This window comes from Pelobates fuscus, chromosome 7 (assembly GCF_036172605.1).
Source record: "Pelobates fuscus isolate aPelFus1 chromosome 7, aPelFus1.pri, whole genome shotgun sequence".
NCBI lineage: Eukaryota > Metazoa > Chordata > Amphibia > Anura > Pelobatidae > Pelobates > Pelobates fuscus.
Genome location: NC_086323.1, coordinates 107,047,333 through 107,063,197, shown reverse-complemented (window position 1 = coordinate 107,063,197; position 15,865 = coordinate 107,047,333). Strand labels below are relative to the sequence as shown.

Sequence of the window (15,865 nt, the reverse complement as noted above, 5' to 3'; positions counted from 1 at the left end):
TTTCCGCCAGCATATCACTTAAGTCAGGAGCACTAAATTAAGGGCACCAAATAGCAGCTTCTGCCTGAGACTATAACTACTACCAATCATGGCCAGATCAGCATGTACCCTAGAGCTACCCCAAGATTATAAGCGCCATAGGCCTATCCTTCCCAATTATGTATTTTCAATAAATACACTTATTTACACATTAATAGCCATTCAGCAACATGTACAAAATCTATGTTCTAAATGAATGACGAAGGTTTAGCGGGAACAGCTGGGACCTGATTGTGCTATGGATTAGGAACCTCCATTACTGTGCAGCAGATGTTGGTGATTTCACTGCAATGAGTCTAGTGGGTCACTGGGCAAAGGGATTAGATGGGCACAGAGATGCTTTTATAAACATTTTCTTCCATTAGGCTTTATGCACTCAGCTCCTTGCAGCTCAACAACACAACGCCGAAACTGTTTGATGTGTTGTCATCTTTGTACGTGTCATGCATCTTTCTTCAGATATTACTACATCTGCCCGATACCTTCAGAAAACAACCTCTGTAAGTTTTTGCGTGTTTTTATTTTTTACATTTTTTTTTATTTTTTAAATGGGATTTTTTTTTTTTTTTTTAAAGGCAAATGTAATGGACATAGTAGGCATTATTAATATGGGATGATATTAAATGATGAGGATAAATGCATTAACAAATAACTGTCACTTATATTCATCTTTTTTCATGTAATGCTTCATTTTCATTTAAATTTACATTAAAGATTTAGGTAATTACATTGCAATCCAGGTCAGTCGAGGCATGATCAGAACACTGTTTAATTCTCTTCTTTTGTGTACACTTTATCTATGCTGACTGCCAGAAGCAAAGGACGGAGCTTATAACAATGATTGACAGGGAGCTAAGATGGAAGCGACCATTTGCAGGATAAAGAAGTGTGGATTTCTACATTTCATTTTATTTTTTAACTTAACAAAAACATATTTAATAAATAATTGGGAAAAGCAAACATCAAATTAAAATAAACCTAAAAAATGACAATCGCCCTTTAATCGTCGTGAGTAAAATAAAGTGTTTTTGCTCTGGTGCATTCTTAGCTGTACTGTATGATCCCTTACTCTGATCAAAGATTGCTATTCTGTAGCTTAGATATTGTAAAGTTTCTAAATTCATTACTTATGTATATGCCTTGCTTTGTCTATTTGTTTAATGATGGTGATTTTTCCTATATTAGAATGGTTACTGGTGGGTCAGTTGTCTAGCTCACATGTTCAATGATTGCAAATTGCAATCAGAGGACAAATGTAACTCGTGAGTGCCAACAGAAAAACATACCCAGTAATGTTAGATTTCCTGTGCTCCAAAAGAATATAAATTAATCGGTGATTGACAGTAAATAGGTTTAACATGTATTGATAAAACATTTTTTTTTTTAAACTGTGCTATTGACCTACAGGCACTCATAAATTATAAAGGTGGTTTTATTAACTGGGGAGCTGATTGCAATAAAACATACTGATTGCAATACAAGTGTCATTAGACTCTTTCCATTGCAAAATAAATAGTCTTTGTTGCATTTATTGTGGGCTGTTGCTTGGCCCTAACAAATATTGTATGCCGTTCCCTACCAAATGACACTCACTGAAAATGGCTTGATGTTTTAGTTTAGGGTCCAAACCCATGGGACAAGAATAACTGCATTACGTAAACATGTACTTTGTTTGTTCTTTCCCTCCTCGGTTGGAGCAGTAGAGGGCATAATGTACATAATAATCTGCTTATATGAAGAGCAAAATGTTTCTCTGTCAAAAAACTTTATTGCAAGCCGAAAGACTTACAAAAGAAGAAACAGGAACAAACTCGCTTTGAGAATATAATTTCTTAATGGTCTGTTTGTCTCCTGCCTGAGGAGATCCCTGAATGGGCAAATGCTTGTTGCCCTTTTGCCTTTTCTGAGACTGCTCAATTACCCACTTTCCATCTAATCCTAGCTAGGGAAAATTTACTACACAGTAAATATTGTTTAACAGCAATCTGTAACATTGAAACCGGTGGTACACAAAATGTTGATACCGCCTTACATTTTTCATTACGGTTATAACTTGTTGAGACGTAAACTACTCTGAATTTTTTTTCAAAGGGGAAATCACACAATAATCCTTACAAATATCTCATTATTATTTTCTATCAACTTTATAAGTGATTCTTCTGGTGCTGAGAAAAGAACATTGATAACATTTGAAGAGCTTTAAATGGAGTCTGGGTATTTGTCATGAATGACTTTCTAAATCTACATACACGTCTATAGAGTGCTTTATGGTTTGATTTTACCTAATAATTTTAAAAATAGATTTTTCTTCTAAACTGAACTCAAGGTCAAGTTCTGCTATACTTTGGAACAAATAAGAGAGAAACCCACCAAAAAATAGTAACCCTCAGTAGATTACCATTTATGTTAGAGCCACTTTTTTTTAGAATAAAACATCTTATAGTTTTAATATTCAATTTAAAAAAAAGAGCCAAAAAAAAGTTTTATTTGGTGTATAAAGGAAAATGTATTCCTATTTACCATAATTTTATTTTCCTGGTCATAGGCCATGGCAGCACAACAATGGGTAGCTCTTCCCTATCCCTTTTTAGAAAGGAACCTAATTTAAACAGAAAGTACAAGTAACCTCTTCTACCCCTCCCATCCTCAGTCTTGTTTCCAGCAATATCCCAGGGTGGGATCTTTGTACTGCCATGGCCAATGACCAGGAAAAGAGAATAACGGTACGTAGGAATAAATTTGTAGCGGTACTTACCTTATCCGGGGGCCGGACGCGGTCCTCTCTTCAAGCCGCGCGCGGTCCTGCGGCTGCACGAGCCGCGCGCGGCTCGTCCGACTGTTCAGACAGGAAGGCGGGCAGTGACCGCGAGAAGCGGTCACGTGTCCCGCCTGCAGCTAAGAGCGCGCCGCGAATCTCGGGCGCGCTCTTAAAGAGACAGTGGGAGCCTAAATTGCAAAAAGGCTCCCATTGGCTCCTGTCATGCCAATCACCCCATACACTTACCTGTTGGGGGAGTGGAAGTGACAGGAGCCAATCACATTAGTTTGAAGGCTACTTATACTTACCCTTTTCCCTTAGTTCCTTGCCCTATCGTGGTTTCTGCTACAGTTCCCTTTAGTGCTTGTTGTGTTCAGTTGTGTTTCTCCGTATTTGACCTTGGCTTTGTATTCTGACTTCGTTTTCGCTTTATCCTATTCTGTACTGTTTGCCGGCTTGCTGATTCCTGTGTACCAGTCCCCGGCTAGTTTTCGTTTACGCTGTCTCTTTGTGCCCTTGACCTCGGATCGTTCCTGACTCTGTCTTATCCTATTACGTCGAGTCCGGCCACTCTAAGGTCCGGTAGACGCATCTCTCCTCTGTACTGTCTTCTGTTAGGCTGGATCCTGCGTGTAGGGGTATATACTCGTTACATTACGATAGGGCCTTGGACCCCGCAGATTTAGCTCAACAGATGGCGACCCATGAGGCTAGATTTGTAGAGCAGGATCACCGTATGGATCAAATAGCTCAGGCTCTCCAGACGCTCTTAACTAGAACCATTCCAGCAACCGCACCTAACCCTCCTGCACCCCTGCTTCCTGAAGTATCGACTATGCCTAACGCTACAGCACATTTAACGCCTCCTCCTAGGTACGGAGGGGATTCTAAGACATGCAGAGGGTTCATTAACCAAATAGAGTTTCATTTTGAAATGTATCCACGTTCATTTCCCACAGAGAGGTCTAAAGTTGGATTCTTTATGCACCAACTTACCGACAAAGCACTTGAATGGGCAAACCCTATTTGGGAGGCTAATGGACCTATGGTGCATAACTTTCACAGTTTCCTAACAGCTTTTCGCAGAACTTTTGATACTATGAAAAGGTCTAAGAATGCCGCTAGAGCATTAATGAGGGTTAAACAGGGTTCTAGGTCTGTGGCTGATTACGCTATACAGTTTCGTACCCTTGCCTCACAAGTCGATTGGACCAATAATGGGTTAACTACGGCCTTCATGGAAGGTTTATCAGACTCTATATTGGATGAGGTAGCAGCTAAGGAGCTTCCTATTGCCTTAGAGGACCTTATTGACTACCTCATCGATATAGATAATAGGATTCGTGACAGGCTCTATACTAAGAACAGGAATAGACGTTTTGTTACACCTATTCAACCCAGAGTTAATATACCGGAGAGTGTTAAAGTACCTGAAGAGGAACCTATGCAATTAGGGGTTGCCAAACTCTCAGATACTGAGAAATTACATAGGAGAAGGGAGGGACTCTGCCTATATTGTGGTAAGAGAGACCATATGGTAAAGGAGTGTCCTCTGCTCCCGGAAAACTCTCGCACCTAAGACCTTATAGGGGACTGGCCTTGGGTGTGATTTCTAAGTCTCCTACATTGCCTCCTAACCGATTGCTTCTCCCTGTTTCTTTACATATGGGAGAGAGTTGTATAGTTGAAAACATAGACGCCCTGGTTGATTCTGGGGCAGCCGAGAACTTTATAGACTCTGGTTTTGTAAAGAGAAACAATATTCCCATCAGAGAGAAGGAGATACCCTTGGCCGTTGAGGCCATAGATGGTAGACCATTGATATCTCCTGTTGTTACTCACGAGACTGCACCGCTACACATGTACACAGGGGTTCTACACTATGAAACCATTCGGTTCCAGGTCATCACCTCTCCCTCTTCACAGTTGGTGTTAGGGTATCCATGGTTACGTGCCCACAATCCCATTTTTGACTGGGAGACAGGGCAGATAAAATCATGGAGTGAAGCCTGCCATGAGTCATGTACTATTGAAGTCACGCCTGTGAATTCTATTAACGTTCCTACTGTTCCTCCTTTATCTACGACAATACCCTCTCAGTATTTAACTTTAAAGACTGTCTTTGATAAAAGAGAGGCTGACAAATTACCGCCTCACAGACCCTACGATTGTGCTATTGATTTGTTGCCTGGTACTATACCTCCTAAGGGCAGGGTGTACCCCCTATCGGTTCAAGAAAACCGTGTCATGGAGGAATACATTAAAGAGTCATTAGACAAGGGATTTATTAGAAGATCCTCTTCTCCGGCTGGAGCGGGGTTCTTCTTTGTATCAAAGAAAGAAGGTGATTTAAGACCTTGCATTGATTATAGAGGTCTTAACAAGATCACCATCAAAAATGCTTACCCTATACCTCTAATAACAGAATTGTTTGACAGGCTCAAACATGCTACGGTATTCACCAAATTGGATCTTAGGGGAGCATACAATTTGATACGTATTAAAAAGGACCACGAATGGAAGACAGCCTTTAACACTCGGTCAGGTCATTATGAGTATACCGTCATGCCATTTGGGCTTTGCAATGCCCCAGCAGTGTTCCAAGAATTTATTAATGATGTCTTAAGGGACTTTATTCATTCATTTGTTATTGTGTACTTGGATGACATTTTAATATATTCTACAGACATTCACACTCATCACAGACATGTTACGACAGTTCTGAAGACCCTTCTTGCTAATGGTCTTTATTGCAAATTAGAAAAATGTCTATTCGACCAGTCCGAGGTCCAGTTTCTAGGGTATTTGATTTCCGCCGAGGGTTTTCGGATGGATCCCCAGAAGCTCGCTGCAGTCATAGAATGGCCTCTGCCGCAAGGTCTGAAAGCCATCCAGCGTTTTCTGGGTTTCTCTAATTATTATAGACGTTTTATCAAAGGTTTTTCGTCTATAGTAGCGCCTATTACTCGTATGACTAAAAAGGATGGCAATACACGTGTCTGGTCTACTGAGGCACTTCAGGCTTTTGACTTTCTTAAAACTACGTTCGCCTCTGCCCCTATTTTACAGCATCCTGTCCCCTCATTGCCATATATACTTGAGGTTGATGCTTCCGATATAGGGGTAGGTGCTGTCTTATCCCAAAGAGAGTCTCCTGACAAGCCATTGCATCCTTGTGGCTTCTTTTCTAAACAAATGTCCAAGGCAGAGAGGAATTATGATGTGGGTAATCGCGAACTCCTTGCTATCATTTTAGCACTCAAAGAATGGAGACATTTGCTAGAAGGAACTAAGGATCCTATTCTCATATTTACAGATCATAAGAACCTATCCTACCTTAGCGAAGCTAAAAGATTGTCTTCAAGGCAGGCTAGGTGGTCACTGTTCTTGTCTCATTTTAATTATATAATCACCTATAGGCCAGGTGACCGGAACACCAAAGCGGACGCTCTGTCCAGACAATTCGAGACTATTGACAAACAGGAGATTGATGTCACTCCTGTCATTCCCCCAGACAGGATAATAGCAACTACTATATTGTCTATTTCCTCGTCCCTCTTGCAGGCCATACAAGCGAAACAAGGCACGGCACCCAGCGAGAGGCCTAATGATAAATTGTTCGTTGACATTCCCGAGAGACGGGATATTCTGTCACTTTATCACGATACTAAGACTGCTGGACATCCTGGTATTTCCAAAACAGTGTCAGCCGTTTCTCGGTATTTCTGGTGGGATACCTTACGTAAGGATGTTACTGACTATATAAGTGCTTGTACTACTTGTGCATGTATGAAAACTTCTCGTAGAGTTCCTTGTGGGCTGTTGCACCCGTTGCCCGTTCCCGAGAGACCTTGGTCTAATCTATCAATGGATTTTATTGTTGAATTACCCCCTTCGAATGGTAACACAGTCATCCTAATGATAGTAGATCGGTTTTCCAAAATGGCTCACTTTGTGTCTCTTCGCAAGTTGCCCACTTCCAAGGAATTGGCTCTTATCTTCGCTAGGGAAGTGTTTCGATTACATGGTATTCCCTTATCTATTGTATCCGATAGGGGTAGCCAATTTGTTTCCAGGTTCTGGAAAGCCTTTTGTTCGGAGATGGGTATTTCCCTCTCATTTTCTTCCGCTTACCATCCCCAGTCTAATGGAGCTGCTGAACGTGCCAACCAGTCTCTTGAGCAGTACCTCCGTTGTTTTGTGTCTCACCATCAGGACAATTGGTCTGACCTGCTTCCTTGGGCTGAATTTGCTCGGAATAATGCCACTCATGATTCTTCCGGCAAAAGCCCTTTTTACGTTGTCTATGGCCAGCATCCCGTTGTTCTTCCGGCTGCATTCTCCTCACAGGGCATGCCAGTTCTGGATGAGCATTTGGCTGGTTTGCGTAATACTTGGGAGCAGGTTCAGCGTTCTTTGGTGGACTCTGCTGCCCGCCAGAAGGCTCAGGCTGACAAGCATCGCAGAGCGGCTCCTTCCTATGTTGTGGGGGACAGGGTTTTGCTTTCCACACGGAATATTCGCCTCCGGGTGCCTTCTATGAAATTGGCTCCCCGCTTCATTGGTCCTTATCGCATTATACATAAGGTTAATCCCGTTTCTTATGCCTTGGGTCTGCCTAAGAATCTGCGTATACCCAATGTATTTCACACCTCTTTGTTGAAGCCTTACGTACGCAACCGCTATACCCGGCATACTCCCCCTCCCCCTCCTGTCTCTGTGGAGGGTCATGAGGAGTTCGAAGTATCTGCTGTTATTGACTCTCGTTTTCTCAGGGGTCGGCTTCAGTACTTGGTACATTGGAAGGGTTATGGGCCTGAGGAGCGCAGTTGGATTTCTGCGGATGCTGTTCATGCTCCCCGCCTTGTACGTTCTTTCCATTCGCGTTTTCCTGCCAGGCCTGGTCCTGCCCGCCCGGAGGGCGTGTCCTCAGGGGGGGGTACTGTAGCGGTACTTACCTTATCCGGGGGCCGGACGCGGTCCTCTCTTCAAGCCGCGCGCGGTCCTGCGGCTGCACGAGCCGCGCGCGGCTCGTCCGACTGTTCAGACAGGAAGGCGGGCAGTGACCGCGAGAAGCGGTCACGTGTCCCGCCTGCAGCTAAGAGCGCGCCGCGAATCTCGGGCGCGCTCTTAAAGAGACAGTGGGAGCCTAAATTGCAAAAAGGCTCCCATTGGCTCCTGTCATGCCAATCACCCCATACACTTACCTGTTGGGGGAGTGGAAGTGACAGGAGCCAATCACATTAGTTTGAAGGCTACTTATACTTACCCTTTTCCCTTAGTTCCTTGCCCTATCGTGGTTTCTGCTACAGTTCCCTTTAGTGCTTGTTGTGTTCAGTTGTGTTTCTCCGTATTTGACCTTGGCTTTGTATTCTGACTTCGTTTTCGCTTTATCCTATTCTGTACTGTTTGCCGGCTTGCTGATTCCTGTGTACCAGTCCCCGGCTAGTTTTCGTTTACGCTGTCTCTTTGTGCCCTTGACCTCGGATCGTTCCTGACTCTGTCTTATCCTATTACGTCGAGTCCGGCCACTCTAAGGTCCGGTAGACGCATCTCTCCTCTGTACTGTCTTCTGTTAGGCTGGATCCTGCGTGTAGGGGTATATACTCGTTACAAAATTTTCATTTTTCCTGGCCATATCCTTGGCAGCATACCAATGGGTAATACTCAAGTAATAACCAATGGAGGGAAAGAAATACACAATATTTCCAAATTATGAATGCAAAGTGAAAACACACACACCTCAAGGACATTGAGAATTAAAAACTGATTGCCCACTATTGCCACATTACCAGATTGACCTACTCAAATGTACCAAAGAAAATGTCTGAAAAAAATATTGTCTGAGGACCAATCAGGCAGGAAAAAGCAGACATTTTAAATAACTATTATCATTTTATCTTAATGAGGATCCTATGGCAAGAGATATGCAAATGATTGCTGCAAAAAACTTCCAGATAACTTGTGATTGGATGACTCTAGACAAGGTTCTACAGCAGTTAAAGAAAATTTCTGTAAATAAAGCTCTGGGGCCTGACAGTATTCACCCATGAGTGCTTAAGATGCTAAGTGGGGAAATAAGTGAACCTCTGTATTTAATCTTTCAAGATTCTTTTGTTTCGGGTATTGTACCGTAGAATTGGAGGAAGGCAAATGACGTTCCTATATTTAAAAAGGGTTCAAAATCCTTGCCTGGAAATTATAGACCTGTGAGCTTAACTTCCGAACTGGGAAAATATTTGAAGGACTTTTAAGGGATAATATTCAGGAATTCATTGGGAAGAACTTTGTTATTAGCAATAATCAGCATAGTTTTATGAAACATAGGTCATGTCAAACTAACCTAATTGCATTCTACAAAGAAGTAAGTAGAAGAATAGATGAGGGTGTTGCAGTGGATGTGATCTACTTGGATTTTTCCAAGGCATTTGATACGGTTCCTCACAATAGGTTAGCCTTCAAAGTAAAATAAATTGGTCTAGATGAAGATTCTTGTTCTTTGGTAGAACATTGGCTTAAGGATAGAGTAAAACGAGTTGTCATTAATTGTACATTTTCAGGCTGAACAAAAGTGGTAAGTGGTGTCCCTCAGGGTTCTGTTTTGGGACCGCTTCTATTGAACATTTATAAATGATCTTGAAATAGGCATTGAAAGCCATGTTTTACTGTTTGCAGATGACGTAAAACTTTGTAAAGTAATAAAATGTGAGCAGTATATTGCTTTGTTGCAGAAGGATTTAGATAGATTGGGGGACTGGGCACTAAAATGGGAGATTAAATTTTATGTAGAGAAGTGCAAAGTTATGCACTTCGGGGTCAAGAATGCACAAGCAACTTACACCCTAAATGGTAGTGAATTAGGGATAACCACACACGAAAAGGATTTGGGAATTGTCATAGACAACAAATTAGGTAGCAATATGCAATATTAATCTGCAGTTGCTAAGGCCAGTAAGGTTTTGTCATGTATAAATAGGGGCATACATTTTCAGGATGAAAATATAATTTTGCCTCTTTATAAATCGCTGGTAAGACCACACCTTGAATATGCTGTGCAATTTTGGGCACCTGTTCTAAAGAGGATATCATGGCACCAGAAAAGGTGCAGAGACAAGCTACAAAATTGATAAAAGGAATGGAGCATTTTAGTTACGAAGAAAGGTTAAAAAATTGTAATCTCTTTAGTTTGCAAAAACGGCGTCTCAGAGGGGATATGATAACATTATACAAATATATTCGGGGCCAGTACAAACCATTATCTAGAAATCTATTCATAAACAGGGCTATACACGAGGTCACGCATTTAGGCTGGAAGAAAGGCGATTTAATCTAAGGCAAAGAAAAGGTTTTTTACAGTAAGAGCAATATGGATATGGAATTCTCTGCCTGAAGAGGTGCTTTTATCAGAGTCCATCCAGATGTTTAACCCCTTAAGGACCAAACTTCTGGAATAAAAGGGAATCATGACATGTCACACATGTAATGTGTCCTTAAGGGGTTAAACAGCAATTGGATAAATACTTGAAAAAACATAACATACAGGGATATAATTTCTAATTAGTGGGGAAATAGCTGCTTGATCCAAGGAGATATCTGACTGCTATTTTGGGGTCAAGAAGGAATTTTTTCCTAGTTTGTTTCAAAATTGGAAGCACTTCAGACTGTTTTGTTTTGCCTTCTTTTGGATCAACAGCAAAAAACATATGTGAGGAAGGCTGATCTTGATGGATGCAAGTCTCTTTTCAGCTCTGTAACTATGTAATTTAACCTATAAGTTCCAGGGAAACTTGGCTACTGATGCTCAAGAGGGAGAAACGGCTCTAGTGGAAAGCTAACAGACCTTCAGGTACTATAACCCCTATGGCTTAGTAGCTTGAAAATAGCCAAGACTATCCCTCTGCTGATGGCTTATATCAGGGATAGGCAACCTTTGGCACTCCAGATGTTGTGGACTACATCCCCATAATATTACACCCATAATGCTGGCAAAGCATCATGGGAGGTGTAGTCCAAAACATCTGGAGTGCCGAAGGTTGCCTGTGCCTGGCTTATATAGAGACATGAAGACATATCTTGGTGCATTAGTAAAGAGAAATAGTCTACCAGTAGAGAGCCAGATAGTGAATCTATAGAAATAGATCTTAAGCCATCTATCTAGGACAAGAGAAGAAAGTTTAATTACAGAGTTTTCATTACATTAATAGGCTTTTAGAGCTGGAAGAATAATTTCTTCATTAAAATGGAGAGAATAAGCCACTTTATGACTAAATTCAGGAACAGATAGAGGATTATTCTATATTGTGAGACAGTAAAGGGTTTTATGCCAAATAGTGCTTGAAGATCGGATATCCTTCTGCTCAATGCTAATGTCACCGATAGAGCTAACTTAATATTAAGCAGATGTGGAGAGATATAATCTCATGGTTAAAAGGGGTGAGAAGTCCACAGGAGCAATGGTTAACTGAGGGATCATATAAATACAGCCGACAGATATTTAGATACCTCCATATCAAAGCCCTTTCACGAAAAGAGATATTAGAGAGTGCTAAGACCTGTACCTCTGAGGTGATGTAGATGAGTCCTGGATCAAAGAACTTAGAACCTCCTTAGTAGAAGGAATTTGAATGATAACCTAATTAGAAATAGACCAGGAAAAAAAAGGCATCCCAACTCTGTAAAGGTAGCCGAGGATATACATTTTCCCTGGCCTTCAGAAGTGTATTAATTGCTGCACCTGAAAGACCTTTGTATTTAAGCCTTTCTTTCAATATTGAAACCTTCCAAAAGAGGTGAGTAGCACTGGCCTGGTGGTAGGGGGAAGAACTATTTTGGGAGATCCCATGGAGGTACTGAAGAAGATACACAGAAGTGAAAACCATGTTGATGTTGATGCAACCTATGCAGAAGAGGTATTGGATGTTAAGAATGTCCCTTTCATAAACATATACGATTTTGGAGAAAAGTTTCTCAACCCCAGTGCATGGTATTGATAGTTTTCACTGTTCAAGGAATTTCTATAGGAAAGTTAACATCCTCCCTTGTACCATCATCATCCACTTAGATCTATGTTGGAGGACTTAGATCAAAACTTCCTCTGCTGAGGTAATATGACAGTCAACATCCTTACTTGATAAGTCGTACTGCACTTTCTGAAGAGAGCTGTACAGTGCCTTGGACTGTGTCAAACCATCTTCCTGGCTATACCCCAGACTGGGAGGGATCAAGGTGATTTCAGCTGACATCTATCTTTCACCATGAAGATGTAAAAATTAAAGTGTTCATCCACTGCAATCTGAGAAACCACTGGTGATGTGGGGCAATGGGTACATGGGAATAAGCATCCTGCAAATCTGTAGAAATCATCCAATGTACTAGGAATACTGCCTTTATGATGAAGAATGATCAAGAATCCTGTAAACTTATGTAAATCTAGAATGAATCTCCATCCACCTGTTAGGAACCGAATCTTTGTGCTCTAGCAGCTTTGGGAATTTACAATGCGCCTTTTTTTTACCTCCTCTCTTCCTCTGGTAGACGAACAACCACTTCTCAAGGTTGAAATCTACAATACGCTCTTCCAGGTGTGAAATACTTGAGTCCTGGAAGAAAGGCTTTGGATCGAAATGGTCTCCTGAAACTTTACTCTGCCATTCTTTTAATCCATTCATCTCAGAGGATGCATACATGGACCAGGTACTGAACCAAAGAGCCCGACTAGTAGACAAAGAGTGTCATATTTCTGGTATAACACAACCTATGGAAGCTTCTTAGCTAAAGACTATTTCTGGCTTAATGACTTGTATTGTCAACAGACAAAAGGGAGATTATCTATCCATACCAATCTTAGATCCTTAGAGATTGAGGTAAGAGTTTGCAGCAGGATAAAAGCATGTGCCAGCTACTACATAGGTTATTAGAGAGGATCAAAATCATCTCTGCTCCATGGAGTCTCAGAGAGATCCCGCATTGTTGAGCAGGCAGAGTTGAACATTTAGCCAGTCTAAGTACTTCATCGTCCACTTAGGAGTAGAGTTCCAGGTCAAACATCTGATATCCCATTGGACTGAGACGCTCCCAGAGACACTATAGCAATCACGAAAGATGTGATAACCTGCTCCGCTATCATGTCTTGCTCAAGAAAGGTAGGCACGGTGCAAATAGAAGGGAGCAATGGGGCCCTGTATAGGGATCTCCCGTTCGCAGCGCTTGTGGAACGGAGACAACTGACACTAGTGGCCAAACGACTGAGAGAGACAGGAATCAGATACAGGTGGGGTGCAGATAGATCCCTGGTGGTACCACGGGGAAACCAGACATTTACCATGTCTTACGACCTACAGTTGTTCCTCCAACAGCTGAAACTACAGGACGCAGACATGGGAGACACCAGGGAAGGAGACAACCAGATGCAACGCAAGCCCAAAAGCGTCCAGGGGCCGAAGAAAAGCTTATATGTGCCAATTTTAAGAGAGACACTCCTAGAGACACTCCAATAATTACCTTGCATGGTTAAGTCCTCCTCTAGTGGCTGTCTATCAGACAGCCCCTAGAGGGACTTCCGTTTTCTTAAAACACGAAAAGTGTTTTAAACGACGATGGAGGTCCTCATGCTATGTAAATACAGCCGATAGATATTTAGATACCTCCATATCAAAGCCCTTTCATGACGAGAGATATCAGAGAGTGCTAAGACATGTACCTCTGAGGTGATGAAGCCCTAGATGAGTCCTGGATTGAAGAACTTAGAACCTCCTTGGTAGAAGGAATTTGAATGATAACCTATGGGGACCTGCAGCGTTGCCGGAATCCCCACATGAAAGCATTCAATAATGCTTTCCTAGGGGGAGGTCTAATGCGCGCGCGACAGCCGACGGGGGAGGAGCATGAGCGGAGCCTGACCCAGCGATGAGGGACATCGGCGCTGGTTTCAGGTAAGTCACTGAAGAGATTTTAACCCCTTAGGCAACATGGGATGGGGTGGGAGGGGGGCTCTGCAGGATTCTGCAGTGCCAGGAAAACGGGTTTGTTTTCCTGCCACTGGAGAGTCTCTTTAACCCCTTAAGGACCAAACTTCTGGAATAAAAGGGAATCCTGACATGTCAGACATGTCATGTGTCCTTAAGGGGTTAAGAGACATAACAAAAGCCTAGAAATCAGTGAACCCAGTGGCTGTATTAAAAGACACAGAAGTCTAGTTATAAGAGAATCCAGCGGCTGTATTAAAAGACATAACAGATGCCTAGGAATAATTTAACCCAGTGGCTATTTTAACCCCTTAAGGACACATGGCATGTGTGACATGTCATGATTCCCTTTTATTCCAGAAGTTTGGTCCTTAAGGGGTTAAAAGGCATAAGAGAAGCCTAGGAATAAGTTTGATTGAATTACTGTTCAGATGAAATTGATGAAGGGTAGACGGGGTTATATCCATATATATGCTCTGAATGTGCATGCACAGCCTGTTACCCCTTGGTCACTGCAGGAAATAGGGTGATGGTATAATCTTGCTACCCCTAGGGTCACTGCAAGTAAGTCCATGGGAAAGTACAACATAGAGTTGTATGTTAACCCTTTCAGTGATGGAATGCTAGTCAGTCTCACATTAAACCCTTTAGCAATGGAATGTTAGTCACTTTCATATTAATCCTTGCAATCTGTATGCGCATGTCCAGCCTGCTACCCCATCGGGTCATGGAGGAAATTGGATGATGGCATAATCTTGCTACCCCTCGGGTCACAACAAGTAAATCCATATGCTCTGTATGTGCATGCCCGGCCTGCTACCCCTTGGGTCACTGCAGAAATTATGGTGATGGCATGATTTTGCTACCCCATCAGGTCCCAGCAAGTTAGAACCCCCGGTCACTAAAGGGGTTTCTCCAGGGGGTCACCTTTGTGGAGGGTCGTGTACTGGAGACTTCCCAAGGGAGAGCGGCTGAACTCCCAAGGGGCCAGAGGAAAAGATTATACTCAGGAAAGCCACAAAAGAAAATGTTTTTAGTCCTGAAATGACTAGGGATAGGACAGGAACAAAAAAACTGAGGGTGGGAGGAGTAGGAGGGGTTACTTATGTCTTCTGTTTTAATTAGGTTCCTGTCTAATTAAGGATAGGGAGGAGCTACCCATTGTTGTGCTGCCATGGATATGGCCAGGAAAAATGAATAGCACTTTTTGAAACATTGTATCAAACTTATTACACCAAATTGCAACTTTGAAAGAGAGTTACTCTTTTTTGGAAGGTTTATCTCTTATCTCTTCCAAATGATTTATTTTGGGTTATCCCCATCTTAGATTGCCAAGTAACCCTTTACCCAGGACATGCTTGAACCCAGGACATACTTGAAAACGAGAGAAATCTCAATGTATCTTTCCTGGTAAAATATTTTATAAATAAATAATACTGGCTTCTGCCTACATAGTATGGTGGATAGTCTTTTTTTCTTTATAAAAATTCAGCTATACACTAATGCTACATCTTTGCATAATTTAATATTAGGATGAACTAATGTTTATGTGTGAAGAGTGTGTCCTCTTTTTGCATTTTCCAAAAAGTACAGATTTCAATAGAAATTGACACTTTTATAAATTAACCTGGTTACGTCCACTTGGCAAGGTTAGCTCAGTGGAGCTAAACTCAAGAGGCAGCAATTGCTTTGAGCACCTGCTTTGCAAAGACTTCTTATTGAGCTGCATTAGGAAGTATGTGATGGGACAGCCACAGAAAGTCTGAGAGGGGTTGGAAGGGGAGGTATTGCAAAGTCAGGAGACAAGAGATTTGCAGTTTTTGCCAGCTGTTTTTAGATATACCCCAATAAAAAAATATGCATTAATAAATGCATGCAAGTTTTCATTTGTAGTATATCTACTAAACAGTGATTTTATTAATTTTATATTTGGGCAATGGAATGTCCCTTTAATAGTATAAAAAAATATATAAAAATACATGTTATGGCTCTGTTACTAAACACTGGATTAGTAAATTTTACTTTTTTTTATCTGGTCTGAGCAGTCTCTATTCACTCCCTGTAGGCTATGTTCCAATAGCGAATAATACGGGCTTGGATGGAA

General features: G+C 41.7%; 1 protein-coding gene across 1 annotated transcript in view; it reads left to right on the top strand.

The window, feature by feature from the left end:
• Positions 1-415: 415 nt before the first annotated feature.
• Positions 416-15,865, top strand: part of GSG1 (germ cell associated 1) — a 54,688-nt gene continuing 39,238 nt past the window's right edge. The window contains exon 1 of the mRNA XM_063427408.1: positions 416-539. Coding sequence (XP_063283478.1) covers positions 483-539 — 57 coding nt within the window. The 5' untranslated portion in view covers positions 416-482. The remainder of the gene's footprint in view (positions 540-15,865) is intronic.